The sequence below is a fragment of the Seriola lalandi genome, unplaced genomic scaffold, assembly GCF_002814215.2.
Source record: "Seriola lalandi dorsalis isolate HSWRI2012SDOR001 ecotype SW California unplaced genomic scaffold, Sedor1 jcf7180002054861, whole genome shotgun sequence".
NCBI lineage: Eukaryota > Metazoa > Chordata > Actinopteri > Carangiformes > Carangidae > Seriola > Seriola lalandi.
Window position 1 is genome coordinate 2408177 of NW_019525414.1, and position 18357 is coordinate 2426533.

Below are 18357 nucleotides of genomic sequence, written 5' to 3' on the forward strand. Positions count from 1 at the left end.
CCCCTCATGATTTTTCAAAATAAAAAATGCCATCGCCCTCCCTCCTGTTCACCACCTCAGCAGCTTATGACGTGATGACGTGGTCGAACCCTCATTTGGTGACCACTCTCTCCCCTCCCCTGCTCGCTCAGCTCTACCCCCTCTCACCGAAAACACATGTGAATCAGTGCATCTGGAAAAAGCCATGTGACAGGGTAGTTCACATCTGTTCCCTTGACTGAATGCCACAGAAGACCAGACAGGCAAACAGAGAGAGAGAGAGAGAGAGAGGGAGGGAGATAGAGAGAGAAAGAAAGAGAGAGAGAGAGAGAGAGAGTGAAGGAAGTGGAGATGGAGTAAGGGAAAAGAAGTCCACCAACACCTCCATTTTTCAATTTTTTTTAACACATTTTTCAATCGCCTGTCAAGCCAAAGCAGAAGAAGCTTAAGCACATCTGTTGCTACACGCTGCTGTTATGAATCAGTGTTAGATATGGTCAGCTGCTTCACATTAATGCATTCTTCAGTGACTGCTCTGTTCCAATCTCATGAATAAAGCAGCAAAATAAGTATAATCTCAGGAAAGCACTCCTATAGTCTTGCTGTTTTGAGTCACTTCTGTTGCCATAGCGACAGGCTACAGTCCCTCCCCCCAACCCTGCGTGATCAGATGTTATGTGTGAACAATGCTGTCAAGACATGGACAAGTTTTTTATTATTATTTGTTTTTTTTTTACACCTCTGCGTATGTGCATATTTGTGTGTGTGTGTGTGTGTGTGCAAATGTGTGCCTGCTTTTTGTTTGTGTGCATGGGCGATTTCCAGGAGGACACGACAACTTCCGTAAGATGATTGATGAGGCGGAGCCACTGGGCTACCCAGTGGTGGTGAAGAATGCACGCGGCCACAGAGGTAAGACCATCAGTCTGGTTCTTCCTGTCCCCAGCTACACAACCACAACTACACTACACCTCAAGAATCGGTCCACTACAGGCCCGTAACGGCAGATCAGTCCACACTGTTAAATGATTACAACAAGAAACACACAACAGGAGGTTGTAATGCTCACAGAAATTTTTTTTTTTCTAGTTTTCAAATTGACCCTGGTTTCCTCATTTTACCTAAATTCACAGGGGGCTTGTGTGGGAAGTTTTCAGCCTTGCCATAGATGTTGTGCTTCTTAGAGATCAGCCCCGGTGTCTGTTGACCCATTAGCCCTTTCCTATTCATAGTTATCGACACTCGACTGGCTCTGCCATTGTGTGAGAGAATGACAATGGACCTTGGCTAGCACAGCCTGCCATCACAGCGCATTGTTAGGGAAAGCAGCCGAAGAATTGCTTTATTTCCCTCTGTGGTTGACCGTTGACATTGGCTGAAGTCCAGCTTGCCTTTCTTCTCATGAGGAAGTATGAAGGCTTGTGATTGTTTCAAAATCTTAAGAATCTTTGGTATTAACAGCTCTTTAATAGATCCCCAATTTAAATTTCATGTGCTCTCCCTGCCCAGTCGTTGGGATGTGAAATGTTGTATGCCTTTGGGTGCACATTCTCCAATGTTTTAGTATCATCTGTACAAACTAGTCAATGCACATGTGTCTCACTGAGTCACAGGAGCATGATTCCTTGTTTGTCTTGCTTTTGATTTGTAAAGTATTACATCATGCCTGCCACTGTCCATCTTCACATCTTCATGATATTACCAAGGGATTGCCTTGTCATCTCGTTTGGATTGTTAGTCACACACGATGTGCACGTACACACACAGCAACCACATGATTTTCCCTGGTGCTGGAACAGGGGTCAGAGGGCTTGACAACCAGAAGACAGAGCCAAGCGGTGCTAATTAAAACAGGCGTCTTCTATCCTCTGTGAGAATCAATTCTGTGGCTGCTAAGAGCTGTGTCCTGTCCTTTATATGAGTAATAGAAACTGGCATGAGACATGGTCAGCAAAAGCAGCTACTTGTGAGGAAAGACAATGAGGAAGTAATGCAACCTCAACTAATATTGTGCAAATGTCAGACAGTGCAAGCACCTTCTTTTCATGTTAATATAAACAGCTTCAGTTATCGTAGCTCAATTTCCTTCTTTCTCTAATCTCCCGTCTCCTTCTCTCTCCTAGGCAAGGCTGTGTTCCTGGCACGGGACAAACACCACCTGACAGACCTGTGCCACTTGATCCGCCATGATACCCCCTACCTGTTTCAGGAGTATGTCAAGGAGTCGCATGGTCGTGATGTGCGGGTGGTCCTGGTGGGCGGCCGTGTCATTGGCTCCATGCTTCGCTGCTCCACTGATGGTCGCATGCAGAGCAACTGCTCCCTGGGTAGGCAGATGCCCGAGAGTCAGAGATGACAGTAAATTACTCAACTATTGAACACTATCACACGTATAACATGACTGAACCTTTTCCCTCATTACACTTACCAAAAACAACAGCGTCTGCACTGCTAGACTGAAACGGTTCTTATGTTTGCAAGACTAGTCTACTTTTAATGTGGTTGCTTTTAATGTTCTGATTATTTGGATCATATGAGATCTGAGATAAATGGCACCACTGTTCTTGGGGAACTAAAACTAGTCTGGTTATTATTAAGATCTGGAGACAGGGTGGTTTGTAAGCAGTTTCCATGCTCCTTCCACAAACTGACTTAAGAGCTTTTTGAATTATAAAAGTAATAGATATGCATTAATTATAAACAAACACCTTTAAAAAAAAACAACAAAAAAAATTATTTTGTACAGCTCTTGCTTTGTGTGCCACATTGGAGGGTCACTAGATTGTTCTAATCATTCCTGTATATGAGGACATTATTTTACAGTCAGTCACAGCATCTTTCTAGATTTTTTTTCAAGTATAACATTCCATCTGTTCCACAGACCAGTTTTGGGGAACAGTTCCAAATCTACAAGCTTGTCCTGAATCTACCCTCAAGACATCAAATGACACAGCATTCCAGCCGATGAGACTGATTTTCAATGTCAGAGCATGAGCAGTTTTGGTCTAGTTGAGGCTGTAATACGCTGTGACATATTTAGGACATCAGTCACCAGCTTATTCTGCATTTATGTAACAGATCATGTTGACACTTTGACATACTCTAGGTGGATCTGATGTTGTATTTAATGATATAAAATATTTTAAACTATTTCTTAAATCATCCACATATATTTTTATGATTACCCTTGATACATAAAAGATGCCATTTAACAATCTGGATGAAAGTTGTTATGGTCAGTCTCTCACAATGTGAAGTGAATGAAACACATTTTGTGGTGGGTATTAACCGCTCTCTCTCTCTCTCTCTCTCTCTCTCTCTTGATTGTTAGGTGGTGTAGGTATGATGTGCCCACTGAGCGAGCAGGGCAAGCAGCTGGCCATAGAGGTGTCTAACATCCTGGGCATGGATGTGTGTGGTATTGACCTCCTGCAGCTCAATGACGGTTCATTTGTGGTCTGCGAGGCCAATGCCAATGTGGGCTTCATTGCTTTCGACCAGGCCTGTGGCATGGATGTGGCAGGCATTGTTGCCGACTACGCCCTGTCGATGCTCCCCAGCCGCCTCACCCGGAAGATGTCCTTGCTGTCCGTCGTGTCAAGTACCAGCGAGACCAGCAGTGAGCCTGAGGTGTGCCCTGTGCCCGCTGGCAGCGGCTCGCTGCCTGAGGCCGTCTGCAACATGAGCGTTGGTTCTACTTCCAGTGAGAGTGACCCGGAGCTAGCCGAGCCCTCCCAGTCCTCGCCCCGCCAGTCCACAGCCCCCACCTTGCCCGATCTCCCTGACCTCCCCGATCCTGCCTACAACTTCAACACCCTCCTCGCCAACGAGATCAAGTTATTGACTGAGTGAGATTCAAGCGGCTTCATGCACACACAAACACTACAAATACACATCAAGACACGCATACACACACACACCTGTTCATATGGCAACAGACATTCCTTTTAAACACATATCAATCCAAAAATTATAAAAACATATGATCTTAAATGCAAAACTAAGAGAAAACAGAACACACACAGACACAACCACAGTAACACAAACACCAAAACATGAGCTTTTCCTGCTAACTCCCTTAAAACACACACACAAAAAAACAAAGATCTGAGGCTGCTCCCCTGACTCTCCTCTCTTTGCACCTCTAGTCCGAACCTGCAAACCTTACAATCCAAACTTAGCTTACACTGCAGCATGGTGGCGAGAGTGGGATATAGTACACGAGATAACTGCCTCTTCTAGTTTCTGTTTTGCAAAATAGTAAGGGTGAAGGTTTTTGGGTGGGTGTGGGATTCCCATAAAGGCATACACCTGCCATGTTTTTATCCTCACAACACAGTAACATTTGAAAGAGAATCTATGTTGACATAAAAATGGGTTTTGTGCTGAGACTGTAGTCAGGTTTGGTGGATTGGAGGCGAAATGAAGTGTTTTTTTTCAAGTGGTTAGCTCCTTGGGAGAGGAATACATCCTCATGCTAGGCACATTATACTGTCAGTTCCAATGTAGCAATGTTGTGCTCCTGTCAAGGACACAGAACAGGATGGGGACCATCCTGCAGCAACTGGAGATGGAGGAAACTCATGAAATTCACATGAAATTTAATGCTATTCATAATTCATAATAATAACTGATATTGAGAGATGAATTCACTCTTCACTACATGTCACATCTCATATGTTTTAAATCCAGCTAAAACAGAATGTATACACAATGTTTTTTTATTTCTTTTTTAACCAGGTTAACATGAATAATTCTATAATTTAAAATCCATAGAATACCAGTTTGGAATTAAAATGTAGCTTGAGCTGCTACATTGACAGTGAATAAGAGGCTGATGTTGTGGTGGCCGGATATATGACCTTTCATGCGTAAATAAGAATATTATTTACCCAGATTAACCATAGCACCAGAAAATCATCCTGGATGGTAACATGGTGTCTACAAATTAATTCTCTGTTCACTGTGAATGAAGCAGGCTAATTCAAAAGTAAGCAAAACTGCCCGAACCTGTGCAAGGTACTAGATAACACATAGCAGTTCTGTTGAAGAGTTATAACCTGGAATATAAAAATGAATTGAGTGCCATTGCTCGATTTTTAATTTTACATTCCTAGATAGCTTGTTTGATTAGCCTTACCAGCAGCAGCAGTCTGCTGCTTTTTAAAATTCATTCAATGTCTAGCACTTTATATGAAACAGTATGATATGATAAACAGATGCATTTTTTGCTCTCACTCAGATGACATATTTAGGAAACATGAGACAGAGTGTGAAACCTGCGTCTACACCTGCAAGCAAAATATACCTCAAAAACTTCTCACTGCCATAGAAAGACAGAGATATTCAAACATACAGTACATATCAGCCAGGATCCTCATGGCCCCTGATTTACCAGCTGTTTCCTCTCTTTGTGTCTAGGAACTGAAAAGGTAGTTGTTCATTATTTTTTATTTCTTCTCTAGCTTTTTGTAAATATTTAGGTAGTGAATTAGCTTCAGTGCATAATAGTATCCAACTGATGAAACTGGAACAGCTGAAATAACTGCCAACATTGAAATTCATAAGCTATTGTGGACAAACTTGTTTGTACAGACCTGGAATATTGAAAGGTTGAAATTGAAATTTGGTGCTAACATTTCTGGATTTGGTTAGATGTGATTTCTCAGTCATGATTTTTGTAGATTTTACTTTTATTGTTTTCACCAAGTATCCTAACCCAAAAAATATGTTGGCATGATGTACAAATAAAAAAATGGAAACTATATTTTTGCAGTCTCTTTAAATAGAATCTTTTTCCTTAGAAAAGACTTCAGCAACCAAGAGCTTACAGCCTATGGGTTTCTGTTCCTCTTGATTTACTTCCTGTACGCCCTCTGAAGTAACTATCAGCAATGAGCGTACTTTGGGGTAACTGCTGTTCATTAAGAATAATTTACAGATCTGATCAAAAGCACACCGTAGTAATGTCCATGTTTTTAGGCTTGTAACCCCTTCTGTTGAACACAACTCAGGGAAGCAGCCTGGATCTCACCCCTGACCCCCAAATGCACGACATATCCATCCAAGCATACTCCTGAAACAACATAACACATACCCACAGGCAGACAAAAAGACACACAAACAAGAATGAAAAAAAGGTTGTAAACTACAGTATAAGACAATGTGGTGTAGCTATACCATGGTTAACATGCACTTTTTTTCCTTGCTTGTTTTATATTGTTCCTTGTTTTCTTCTCTAATTTATGGTATTTTTAAAGAAAAAAGTGGTTTGTGTGCACTAATATTGTCTCAATAAAGTGAAACCGCTGTGAAGCTTGATTTTATTTTCCTTTTCTTTGTGGGCCAATTTACCAACTGTCTGGAATCTAAAAGGGGCCTGCTTGAGGGTGCCAAATCTAAACCCACCAGACAACAGGAAAGGCAGCTTTTTTAAAGTCTGCTGTCAAGTGATCACAGTGGCTCCACTGAGAGAATAACATCATTTACACTACTGTGATGTTGTCCGGTATCTATATAATCAAAGTATCTGACAGCCAAAACTGTGAAATCCGCTGAAGCTCACTCTCCTGACATGCAAGGGCCGGTGAGCTTGATCATTAAGTCACATCCCAACAAAGCTGATATGGGTGAACTATCTCCAGTTGTTGTTGTCCCCTATTTTTTTGAGTCTTTGTCTTTGTATTGAAGCCTGCGTCATTCCACACTGTGTACATAAGTGTAAATCAAAGATCTCATATCCTTTCAAGACATGAAAAAGCCAGCCATAAGAACGAGTGAAATGTTCATTGCTCTCTTACAGCCCCTGTTATTCAAATCTGTAGTTTATACATCATCCATATGTAGACAGAACACATCTAAGCCATTGATGGTCCATTTAACTGTGCCCTAACACCTTTCAAAATGCCTTTTCACTGTCTGGTTTGAGGACCACAGTTGAGTGATGGTCCCAGTTCAGTTCAGTTATAGATCAATGGCCATGATGAAGTGGATACAAGGCATGGAAACTACTGAAAGAAACAAGAAATACATGTGTGTAAATCATAATATTACTGAAAGCTGTGTGGTGCTCAGCCAGCCTGGAATAAACATGTAAGGACCTCTGGACTAGTCACTGTGTACAACACAACAGAGCACAAGGTTGCTATTTAATTCCAAACTGCTGCTAATGTATATTTGGCTCAAAAATGAAAAAGGGAATATGAGGAAATCCAAGTGTTTCCGTGTTTTGCTGCCTCTCAACACATGAAAATGAATCTGAATGCCAAAAATAAGCATTTTGTTATATAATTTAGCACTAATAACACTAGTAGTGAGATGATTTTAAAAGTGATTCTTTGTTTTGATATAAAGAATAAATGTTTCAGAATTGTATATAATATGTAGGATTTCACAGCAATCATCAGGTACATTTTATGTCAATGTGTTTTAAAACAAACCTGAGGTTTGCTTTAAGGTTTACAATATACTTTGATTTGCAGGAGGAAAACCCAATGTTTATGCTTCAGTGAAATAATGCAGCTCTCTGTTGATGACATATAGACATTAGAAATCTTATCTTTAATTATATCTGCATATGGTGAATTGATGAAGAGCTTCTGAACTGCTAGGTGCAAGATAAGCAAAATCATTGCGTAAAAAAAGTCTCAGCAAATGCCCTCACTATTATTCTCTTCTGTATCATTCTGACAGTGTTACAACATGGATCCCAAAATCATGTCATTCACAAATGTGCAAAATGATGTAAATATATATCCCTCTTTTTTTAGAGTAAAATAAAGATGAGTCATTATTCAAAACCAATGGAAATGTCTCTTCTCCTCATTTTTAATATCCATTTGTTTGTATTTCCTTAGAGATATGTCCCCTAATATGTTTTCCCTCTTGAAGCAGACGGAGGAGCAAGGAAGGTTGACTAGTCAGGACCAGGATGTGGGTCTGTCTGCAGACTCTTCACTAGCTGCAACAGGCCCTGGATGGGCTCTGTCAGGTCATGGTTCGGTATCAGCTGGCTGGCCTGCAGGGCTGTGCTGCCAAATCCCAGTGCCTAGCACAGAAACAAACGGAAACAAACACAGCAGCTGCAGCTGTTAGACTCTGCGGGGAGAGTAAAGCTGACTTATATAATAACATCACTGAAATCTAGACTGATTAATTTATCCCACTTTACCCTTCCACCAAGATGATCTGTCAGGTTGTCACACTGTCTGTTAAAGTTTATAACAGAAAATTTGTTGTCAAACTTTGTTTGATATATGTGACAAAACCATGTGTGCTTAGATGGAAACTTGCCAAACTCTATGAGGAACTCATTGAGGTTTGCAGTGACATCAATGGGATTCCTGCAGTTTCTTAGGGTTTATAAATAGCTTGGAATACGCATTGTACGTGTGTTACTCAAGTGTTTGTGTGTTTAGTGTCATATCTACCAACAGTCTGATTCACTTCTATCTAATGTTTCTTCCATCCTTGCGACAGCACCGACTCACCAATAACAATTGAAAGAATTTAACCACGATTCCCTCAATAATAACAAGACATCTTAATGATAACAACATTACATTCTGACAGTGATATACTTTTCATAGTACAGTGGAGCCATGACATGGGCCAGACCAGGGCCAGAAGTCAAACTAAAACCAAAATAACCATCACACATAATACACTAAAGAGGAAAAGTGGCCATTATTACTCCAAACCTAGTTTTTTTTTTTTTTTTACTTCGTAGTTCAGTACACTACACACATAGTACACTATGACCTCCCTGTAAAGGAAGGCAAACAAAAACTGAATTTGCCTGTGGAGATTAAAGATCCTCAGCTGAAGCATCTTCAGGATAGATAACTTAGGTATCAGCCAAGCATGGGGAGCCCTCATCCTTATTCCTACAGCTGCCACGTGCCAAGTGGGTATTTAACAGCAGGGGATAACTGCTGACTATCTTGACCTTAGAGAAAAGGCACCATTTTATCAAAAAGAAAGACTTGACTATGTTCAGTTTTTTCCAGTAGTTTTGGAGCTGTGGTATAGCTGTTCATGAGGTAAAAAAAAAAAGAAAAACCCCAACTATATTTCACCCAGTCCTAACAACCAGAACCCAAAACCACCAGATAAAAACATGACAGTGAAACAATCAAACATATAAAATGACTGAGTTGTATTTGTGTTACTGTCTGGCGTTGTGTCTATTTATATGTTAACTGTTTGCTACAGTAAGGCAGCTTGAGCTTAGACATAAGATCTCATCCGACCTTTTTACTCCTCCCCAAACAAGGTTTTAAGTCCACTAAGTGTTCCAAGTAGCCACCTCTCTGGTACAGAACTTCCTGTACAGCCATTCATTGAACCATAGCTGCCTAAGTCTTACACCTGGCATGACACACTTGATTTTGTCTCATTCATCCCACATGGAAAGAGGTGCAGTTTACGCACGCAAAGCCCCAGTGACATTGCAGAGACACCGGAAACCAAGCTGGAAGTCAGAGTGTGGAGACAGTCACATCAACTCATGGTAAATCCCACCTCATCTTTACAGCTTTACCAATTAGAAATAATCCCATCTGGAGATGGCACTCCAAAGGAGGTACATGCGGAGGAAACAAGGAACTGTGTCACTGTGTCAAAGTAAACATTTAATGCCTGGTGACCTCGTCAGGTGACTCACCTTTAAGAAGTCTCCTTCCAGAAACCACAGCATGGCCAGACAGTGGGTCACCAGTGCGATCTGAGCAGAGTCTTTCCTGGAGTTATTCTGTTCAAACTCCACCATGGCTCTGAACATCTTGTCCACTTCAACTTGCCAGGCTTTGTCTGATTAAAAGTCAGGGATAAAGACAAAGATGCAAATGTTCTTAAGTTTTTACAGTATATTACCATGGACATAAATACAGTATACACTTAACCAATTTTAAAAAATTGTATTTAGGCATTGAATTCACACAGCTTTCAACAGATTAGATGAGCTAGGTTTGTAGAGGTCAATAAAATGAAATCTGTGTCTTATGTATATTTTCGTTCTCTATTTTTCCCTCAATGAACATCCAAGAAAGCCTGGGAAATTGCAGTGCAGCTAACAGGCTTAGCATCATATGTAGGGCAGCAGCTGCTATAGAGGGTAGTGGTGCGGATGCCGCACAGCCAGAGATGTGTCAGCAGTGGTCTCTAGTCAGCCCTAAGCATGCTAGTGTAAATCTGAGGTTTAGCTTTCGGATTGCACAGCAAGACAGCTCAGCTAAATATAGCACTGTTGACCTTATTTTTTCACTGATATGCCAATGGAGCTCTCTGCTGTTTAGCAGGTGGAGCAAATGATGGATTGGTGATGTCATTTTCTGATTCTGCACTGTGTTTGAATGGTACGATAGAACTGGGGAGACTGAGAAAACCTTAATGTGTGGTTTTATATTATTTTATACATAGATTTATATGACATTTATATTGTCCGTATTTGGTGTGACAAGACGTACCATAAGAGGCCTCCAACAACACGTCAGGATTTTGGATATTTTGGATGTGGGTTTTGAGGAGTTTGGTCAGATGGCAGTGCCAAGTATTTGCCACCTACAATATGAGCAAAGGAGGATAAACCTTCACAAACCTTAGAAAAAAATTTGGTCAAATGGGCAATCACATCATAACTGCTTTATTTTACCTCAGAGTACAAGGAACGAGCAATGGGCATCTTCCCCTGTTTGGCAAACACGTTAGCCATGAGAAAGTAGCCATTGCAAGTGACTGTGCTATGCAGACCATACTCCTCACTGGCAAAGTGTATCTGAAAACATCCAACAATTTAACTTAATAACATATACGTATATATACATACATACACACACACACACACATATATGTGTATATACAGATAACATGTAAGGAACATCATTGTACAGTATTGAACATTCTGAGAGAAGAAACATGTACACCACACACTCTTTATCTTACTTGTTTAAAAATATTTACAAGCAGTGAGACAAATCTGTTCATTGTGTTCCTCAAATATCAATAAAGTTACTGAAAAATTGAATATACTTCATGTAGTGAAGTTGTTTCTGGTGAGTGTACTAATTATGACACAGACATCATTTGCAAAGTTAAGTAGAGCTGCTTCCAGGTTTCCAGTCACTGTGTGGAGGCGGCCTAGGCTCCTGTGCAGCCGATGGTGGACTGCGTGACCACATTCTGGGCTCTTCAAGACTGCCCACTCAGCCTGGGACAGGAGCTCCGTCACCAGGGTTATATTACCCAAACCTGGAAATGCAAATACACACACAGATATACATACATGTACACAAACACACACACACACAGTTATGCATTCTGCATCACATGAGAAGGAGAAAGGAATCCAGTTGAGCTGAGAAACCATTTTGTGCTCCCTCCTCACCCATGTTGGCCTCTGCCAGCAGCAGGTAGGCGGGGACCAGTTCGACAGTACTGGGGCCATGGACATCCATGGAACAGCACAGGCAGAACTGGGCAGCAGGCAAAGCCTCCTGGTGTTTCCCCTCAGAGAGTTTGCTCTGAGCCACTGACCTGCAAATCTCAATCAGCTCTGCCTAAGCAAGGAAGCAAATCCAAGGTACATGTCAGGTTACTTTTACCCCACATTAACTCATCAGACTTCCAGGAACATTGTGTAACAATTCACAGGAACTAAGGGTAATCACAACAATATTCAATACTAGCATACTGTATATATCACTGTTGTAACATCCTATGACTAAAGATGGAGCTGGCTCTGGAAACACTACATTACCAGACTGAGAGCCAAAATTCTCTGTGTCCACTGAAAACCACAAAACTTCTTAATTTAAGTTGCAGTAGGAAATCTTTATTTTCTACTTTTGGAATTGAAGGAAAACATTCTCTGTTGTGTCTTCTCTGTGGGATTTGTTCAATGGAAAAACAAAAGCGTGTCTTTTGTGCAGCTTTCTGAATTTATGTCAGTCACAGTACATCACAAACTCCTGTTCATATAAAAGGTGAAAATCAAGTCTATAAAAGTGTACAGTGCTCTAATGAAATTTCCTCTCTCTTTTTCTTCTTCTTTTTTCTTCCTTGGTTTTCCCTAAATACATCTATTCAACATTTTTGCTCAGCTTCTAAGATGGGTGAAGTGACATCAAAGATCTGGGGTTCTTGAGTGTTTTTGCTATCTAAATTCTATGACTGTTCCTTGAATGGTAGCACAGTTTACATGAAAATTGCATTTTTTTTGTTGTTGGACTGCAAATTCTACCATTTCACTGCTTGCCTCAGTGTCCCATTGCTAAATGGCTAAGGCACATGACTGCAACTTGCCTCTCTCTAGACTTCTAATTATCAAATAAATCCAAGATACCAAAGCATAAACTCTAGAATACTTAGAAACTAAACACTAGGGCATTTGAACAAAAAAGATGAATCACAGACACACTTCTGAAAAGAACATAGCCTGGTAATATAGTTTACAGAATTCATATTTTTCTCCACATTTCCCTTGAAAAAAAATGAATGCACATACATCCTCACCTTTTTAAGCTGTATTTCAATGCGGCCAGTCCGCTGGAGACTAAAGAGTGTTGGGGTGCGAATGGGAATAAGCAACTGACAGATTTTTTCATGGATCCCCACCCAATCAGCCTGCTGGTGCGCTGCATCACTGAGGAATTGGAATTTTAAAAAAGTTAAGAAAGAAAGAAAGACTGCAACTTAAATCAGACTTTCTCCTTATCCCCTTCAGTCACCTTAGATCCACAGAGACATGATAGCTTTTTTATGCATAGTGAATCTCCCCTCTGGGCAAAAACTGATGGATGTTGGCTCAGGAATCAAACTGCTGATCAAGAACCAGTTTTTCCTATGATGATCTGAACTTTATTATGGTCTGCAACTTACACTGTGTGTAAGCTGTGTGTAAGCTGCAGATGCCTGGAGCAGTAGCCTAAGTAAAAACGATCTAAAAGTGTGGATCAGATTACCTCAGATTGTGAGACAGATATGATAATGTGTACTATTAAGAGTTTCTATACAGTACATATCAGTTGATTTGAACTCTGCTAACATTTACAAAGCATAATTCTATCCCATTCAGGAATTAGCATCTGAGTGCACAGAGGGCGTACTAAATTGTATGCCATTACATAACTGGTCTGTAATTTTGTTCATCTGGCTCTCCTCTTCTGCACACTTTGGTGGAAACTGTCTTGGTTTTCCTTGCATTTTTTTCTACTAAAGAGCATGTGTGCACACTCCAGCGTATTTGTGTTTTTGGACCTGAGACAAAAGCAGAGAGCAGACTATGATCTGGCCACGTCACATCAACAGTAGCACTGACACTTGTGTGAGTGTGTCAAGTCAAGGGGTCTTCTCAGGATACAGATTTCTGTATTTCACTTTCTTCACTCTGCTGAGCTATACTTGCACAATACTTCACTAGAAACACTACCCTGGATACTAGTTAGCCAGCAGCCTGATAATGTTACGGCTCACTAGGCTTCAAATAAACCATTTCACCTTTAACAATGTGATAGATTTACAGTCTTATTTTAAGCCAAAGTAAGGCGTTCCAATAACAACAACAAAAAAAAAAATGCTGGTCTGACAAAGAACAAACGCTAACTAAAAGCTCTTAACAGGTAGCATGTATAATCTCGTCTATTTGCTGCAATTCTAATGAAAATTTGTTTTGCAGCCTTTTGTTTTGACTTACAGTTGATATAAGCTAAAAAAAAAAATTCATGTAATTCACAAAATGTGTTTGCCATGTATAGTTCATTATAGGCTTAGAGAAAAGCAAGCACAGTAAGTGGCTGTAAGCTCCCTTTAAGAGACTGAGTGTAGGGGCTCATCCCTTTACATAAATCCCTACAGGGAGGGATGTCACCACACGCTACTCTCCACACCCCATTATGTGCCAATGAGGATTCCACCAAGCACCATCTTATGATCTGTAATTGAGTCTGCCGAGATGGGAACCTACGCCAAAGGTAATTCTGCCTTACATAAAGAAAAAAGCTGATGCTGACCGACTCAAATTATCGAGAAGACGCAGGCAAGTCACAAGAACAAAAATACTCGCTTTGGTAATTTCATTTCCAGCTGTTCCTCTCCCTCCTGCCAACACAGTCACATGAACGCCCTTCATGCCGACGTGTGCTGTGTTTTTTTTTGCTTCGAAAATTTGTGGCTAACACTGACACCTAGCGTCCAAACCGTAGACATGCTTTGACCAAGTTCACACAAAATGAGCACAAACTGCCCTGTGAAATTAGGAAATTAAGCTTTCACAAATAAATAAGCTATATTATTTTGCCACTAGATGCCTAACGTCTCATGATAAAACACTAGGATAACTCGAGCTTACCAGTAAAAGGTGACGCAACAATTGTCGCATTGCAGGTGCGCTCGTCTTTGACAAAGTTCACACAACTTTTCCGTTCCCCTGGGTATGGCAAGAGGAATTATCTTTGATGTTGTCCCGAAAACTTGACGCTCAGCTTCCATTGTTACAAGAAAGCCCAGTTAAAGTGGATAAACACACGTATTAGTTTTCCAACACTGCGGATGAAGCTAACGCTAGTTGTTGAGGAACTAAGTTTACGTTGCTATGGCAACAACCTAAGTCTATATAGGCTTATACATACGGAAGGATACATGTTCCACAATGTTTGGTTATAGCTACCAAATGTTGAATTTATTATAGGAAATTTAAAAGCTGGGTTTACTTAAAATATATAGGAATAACAATAATTGCACACATTATGTTTCAATATGTGATATTTATTAGGAGCAACTACTAAGTGTAGTCTACATTATCAGCTTTAGGTACAAAAATATATAAATATATATTTTCAATTTGCTCAAGGGAAAATTAAAAGCAATTCAAACGCCTTATAAGGCCTACAAGACTAAATAAAAAATACATAACTCTGCTTTTGCATTTAGTCTTCTGGTCAGCATATGACAACAATGGACAAAATAACCCCTCTTATTGCAAAAATGTCTTAAAACTGAAGGTGAGCATTATATACTGGATTGATATCAATATTTGCCCAGGAGATAGTCCATTATTTCCTGAAAATTTTCAAATATACATGTATCTACAATTCAAAAATATAATTACATTAACCAAAGCCTGCACAAAAATCATAACATAGGCATTTGTGACTTTGTAACCCCTGTAAATTTTATATTTCTCATAAACAAGAAGCCAAGTCAGTTCAATACTTTGTTTTCCAGTACTGCTGTTTACATTGTTTTCCTCTTTCTGGTCACTCTTTCTTACGCAGGTGAATGTATATGACACCACTACAAAGCAACATAGGGACACACACCCAGGCCAGGATGAAGCAGTAGCCAAAATGTCCTGAAGTCAGTTCTTTGGAGTTGGGAAGGATTTCCTTATTGTGTAATGTGTAGATAAGAGCTGCAGAAAATGCTGTCAGGCCTACAAGAAAGCAAAGATGATGTTTGTTTTAGGAGACTGGAGAAAAGTTTGCAATGTTTGTAATCTGCCTCATTTCATATACTTATTGATTAATGCCATATACAATTAAGTGATATCAACAGCAACATGTGGCGACATATAGCGACAGAACAAAACTAATCATATCAGCATCACAATAAGTTAACCTTTTGTTGAGACTGTGTCACAGAAAAGTTGATATATGCACACACTGTGGTGGTGTTTTCGTTATTGATTTGATATATACACACTCAAAAAATAGGGGTATGTCAGAGTTGCCATAACATAATGGCCCTCAGATGTTGATCCACCATATTACACACATTTGTACCAATTCAGCCATAACTAAAGGTAAAGGTAAAGCCCCTGTACTAAGTGATTATTGTATAAAGATATGTTTTGGTTGTAAAATTATACTTTTAAAAGTACAGTTGGTAGGGACCCAAAACTGTATCAGGTTCTTCCACTAACAAGATCGTGTACTTGAGAGATGCAACACCCTAATTCTGCTTTACCTGAAATATCGAGGCTCTTCTCTCTAAACATTTAGCTTATTTGCCAACTATGGGATTTAAACATGTGCTTTCCTTTTTCAGTTTGCAAGAGCAAGGGTCACTCTTTTCAAATAGTCTCATCAAACATATTGGCAGCACATTGTTTCACTCCACTGTTACCTGCGAAGACTTGACACAGCCCAGTGAAATAGAAGAGTCCACCCTTAGAAATGGTGAACAGCTGACCCAGGAACACCAAGAATGAGACTGAAGAGAAGACCACTGAGAGAACCATCAGGACCTGCACTGCCTGAAGCCACTCTGGGAAAAGAAAACATTCCCATATCTAAAAAATAGTTTTCATTGTCAGGTTTTACATTTGGGAGAAAACTGTTCATGTAAAGCCCCTTTCAATGGAGCTATACAAAATGAAATTGTTGCCTACCAGTTTCTTTGGAGGATGCACAAAGCCAGGTTCCTGTGACATTGTCAAACCTACAGTTGTACCATAGGTCTGAGTTCTCCAGGCCATCCCACACCCACCAGGACTTTAAACAGAGATTAGACACAACAAACACAGCTGGATATGTTTCACTTATGAAAAAGTAAGTAAGTAAAGTGAATCAACATTATGTCCTAAATATGATTATTACCTTCTCCATGGTTGCAATGAACAGCATGGCCAGTGTGATGAGATGCAGCAAGGTCACAAACATAAGCAGGTATGCCATTTTTATTTTCTGCCAAAGACAAACAAGATTGTTTAAACTTAGGCTTCCCGAGCAACTGCATTCAGCATTACAGTAAGCAAGGAAACAGTGTGTGACCAATTTAACATGTTTGCTGTTTCCAGAGTGAAAATCAGTGTTGGGGGACTATCCTGTTTTGCCTTGAAATACAAAATGGAAAATTTGAGTAGCTGAACACAGTATAGCCTGTGTTGCATAACACCATGCTTCAAAACAGAGTGCAATGAGTAATTTCTAAAACTTCTCTTTGACTGGCCTCTGTGTTGCCATCGTTCAGCAAACCTGCTGGGAACCTGGGCAGGTCTATTGAAATCTAAATTGTGCCAAAATATTTACCCAATTAAACTCTCTACCCTTCTGAAAGGGCTCTTTTTTTCTTTTTTCACTGCAAAGGGTAAAGAAACTTTAATTCAATCCACATTTGAATATCATTAAAGCTGCTCTACTTGTAAACTTTGAGGAAATTACTGTCTGAGGAAAAGCCTCTGATTTTACAAAGCTATCTGACAAATAGTGCACATTACTAAAGTGGCAATCATAAGTATCACAAAAGAAAACACGCAGTGAGACAAAAAAGAAGACAAGGAAAAAGAAACAGGATGAAATTGTCTGTGTAGATCTTTATCTGTAGGAGAGGTCCATTTGGGCGGCCAGGGGAGTCATGATTACTGTCAAATTATCATTATATCTAGTGCATATTAAATTTTGTCTAATGACATATCATTATGTCATTAGTACATTTCATCCATCTCCTCAAACTGAATGAAAGGTAAACATTCAGTGAAAATGATTTAGAAACAAAGCAAATGGTTGTGAAAAAATTATTTTAGTGTAAGGAATCAAATAAAATACAGAAATGACATAGATATGATACGTAACATTATCTTTTTTCAGTTTCAAGGTTGTTTAAAGAAGTCATCTAATTATGGCACACAACATATGTGGTAACAAAAACATAGCAGGATTTTGCTACTCATTACTTTTAGAGCGTGTTCTTAGGATATGTGATGCAAGGGTCACTACGATGACTTCTTTGTTTTAAAAGTAATCTACTCGTACGATTTAACAAGATATTTAGAGAAATGCCATGAAAAGTCAAGGAAATATTTACTTACCCTGGTTATTCTGTTCCTCTGAATGAGACTTAAGGCACAGCTTCACAATTCTACAACATTGTGCCCCTCTTGGTGGTCCTCTCCTGTCTAGCCTTGCCACACCCCCTTTATTTTTTCAATCACTCCAGCCAAACTTTCCAAGGAGAACGCCCATTTCCTCTGTGCAGAACAGAGCTCCCTTTTGCTCTGCCTCATAGTCCCTCAGTACAACATCACCATCCAAAAAAGACTCAAATGAGACCCACCCATGGGCAGTGCAGGCACGTAAAACCACATGAAAAGACCTCCTCTGTAAACAGTCTGCTGGAATTGCTCTTTGTCATAATGAGCATTCTGCCATACCTCATCCATTCATCATTTCAGTCTTGTTAAGGTAAATGTGAAAAATAAACATACAGCTGCAACATAGCTCACATTTCTACACCAGAACATAATGAGTATTCAGAGTACACTGGTCACACAGCAAACATCTGGGCAGGCCACACCATGGAAAACATGCCTTAGTTCATGTAGTAGGGTCAGAGGAGGCAACAGCAAAACAACAAATTATCAAGTTACCAAAACAGCATCTTTAC

The 18357-nt window shown here is 40.0% G+C and overlaps 3 protein-coding genes across 3 annotated transcripts in view; 1 reads left to right on the forward strand and 2 right to left on the reverse strand.

Moving 5' to 3' along the window:
• The window catches only part of rimkla (ribosomal modification protein rimK like family member A), an 18152-nt gene extending 10370 nt beyond the window's left edge, over positions 1-7782 (forward strand). Inside the window, exons 3-5 of the mRNA XM_023427386.2 lie at positions 805-891; positions 2103-2306; positions 3311-7782. Coding sequence (XP_023283154.1) covers positions 805-891; positions 2103-2306; positions 3311-3831 — 812 coding nt within the window. The 3' untranslated portion in view covers positions 3832-7782. The remainder of the gene's footprint in view (positions 1-804; positions 892-2102; positions 2307-3310) is intronic.
• On the reverse strand, positions 7521-14648 carry zmynd12 (zinc finger, MYND-type containing 12). Its single transcript, XM_023427387.2, has 8 exons — positions 14324-14648; positions 12490-12619; positions 11363-11534; positions 11057-11226; positions 10631-10753; positions 10446-10539; positions 9644-9789; positions 7521-8026 (listed from the first exon to the last, which is right to left on the reverse strand). The coding sequence occupies exons 1-8, from the start codon at positions 14461-14463 to the stop codon at positions 7895-7897; spliced, it is 1107 nt and encodes a 368-aa protein (XP_023283155.1). The 5' UTR covers positions 14464-14648; the 3' UTR covers positions 7521-7894.
• A 70-nt stretch (positions 14649-14718) lies between these two features.
• LOC111670606 (epithelial membrane protein 3-like) lies at positions 14719-18090 on the reverse strand. Its single transcript, XM_023427388.2, has 5 exons — positions 17783-18090; positions 16572-16658; positions 16364-16466; positions 16099-16239; positions 14719-15406 (listed from the first exon to the last, which is right to left on the reverse strand). Exons 2-5 carry the CDS (start codon positions 16647-16649, stop codon positions 15231-15233), a joined length of 498 nt encoding a protein of 165 aa, XP_023283156.1. The 5' UTR covers positions 16650-16658; positions 17783-18090; the 3' UTR covers positions 14719-15230.
• Between the last annotated feature and the right edge of the window lie 267 nt (positions 18091-18357).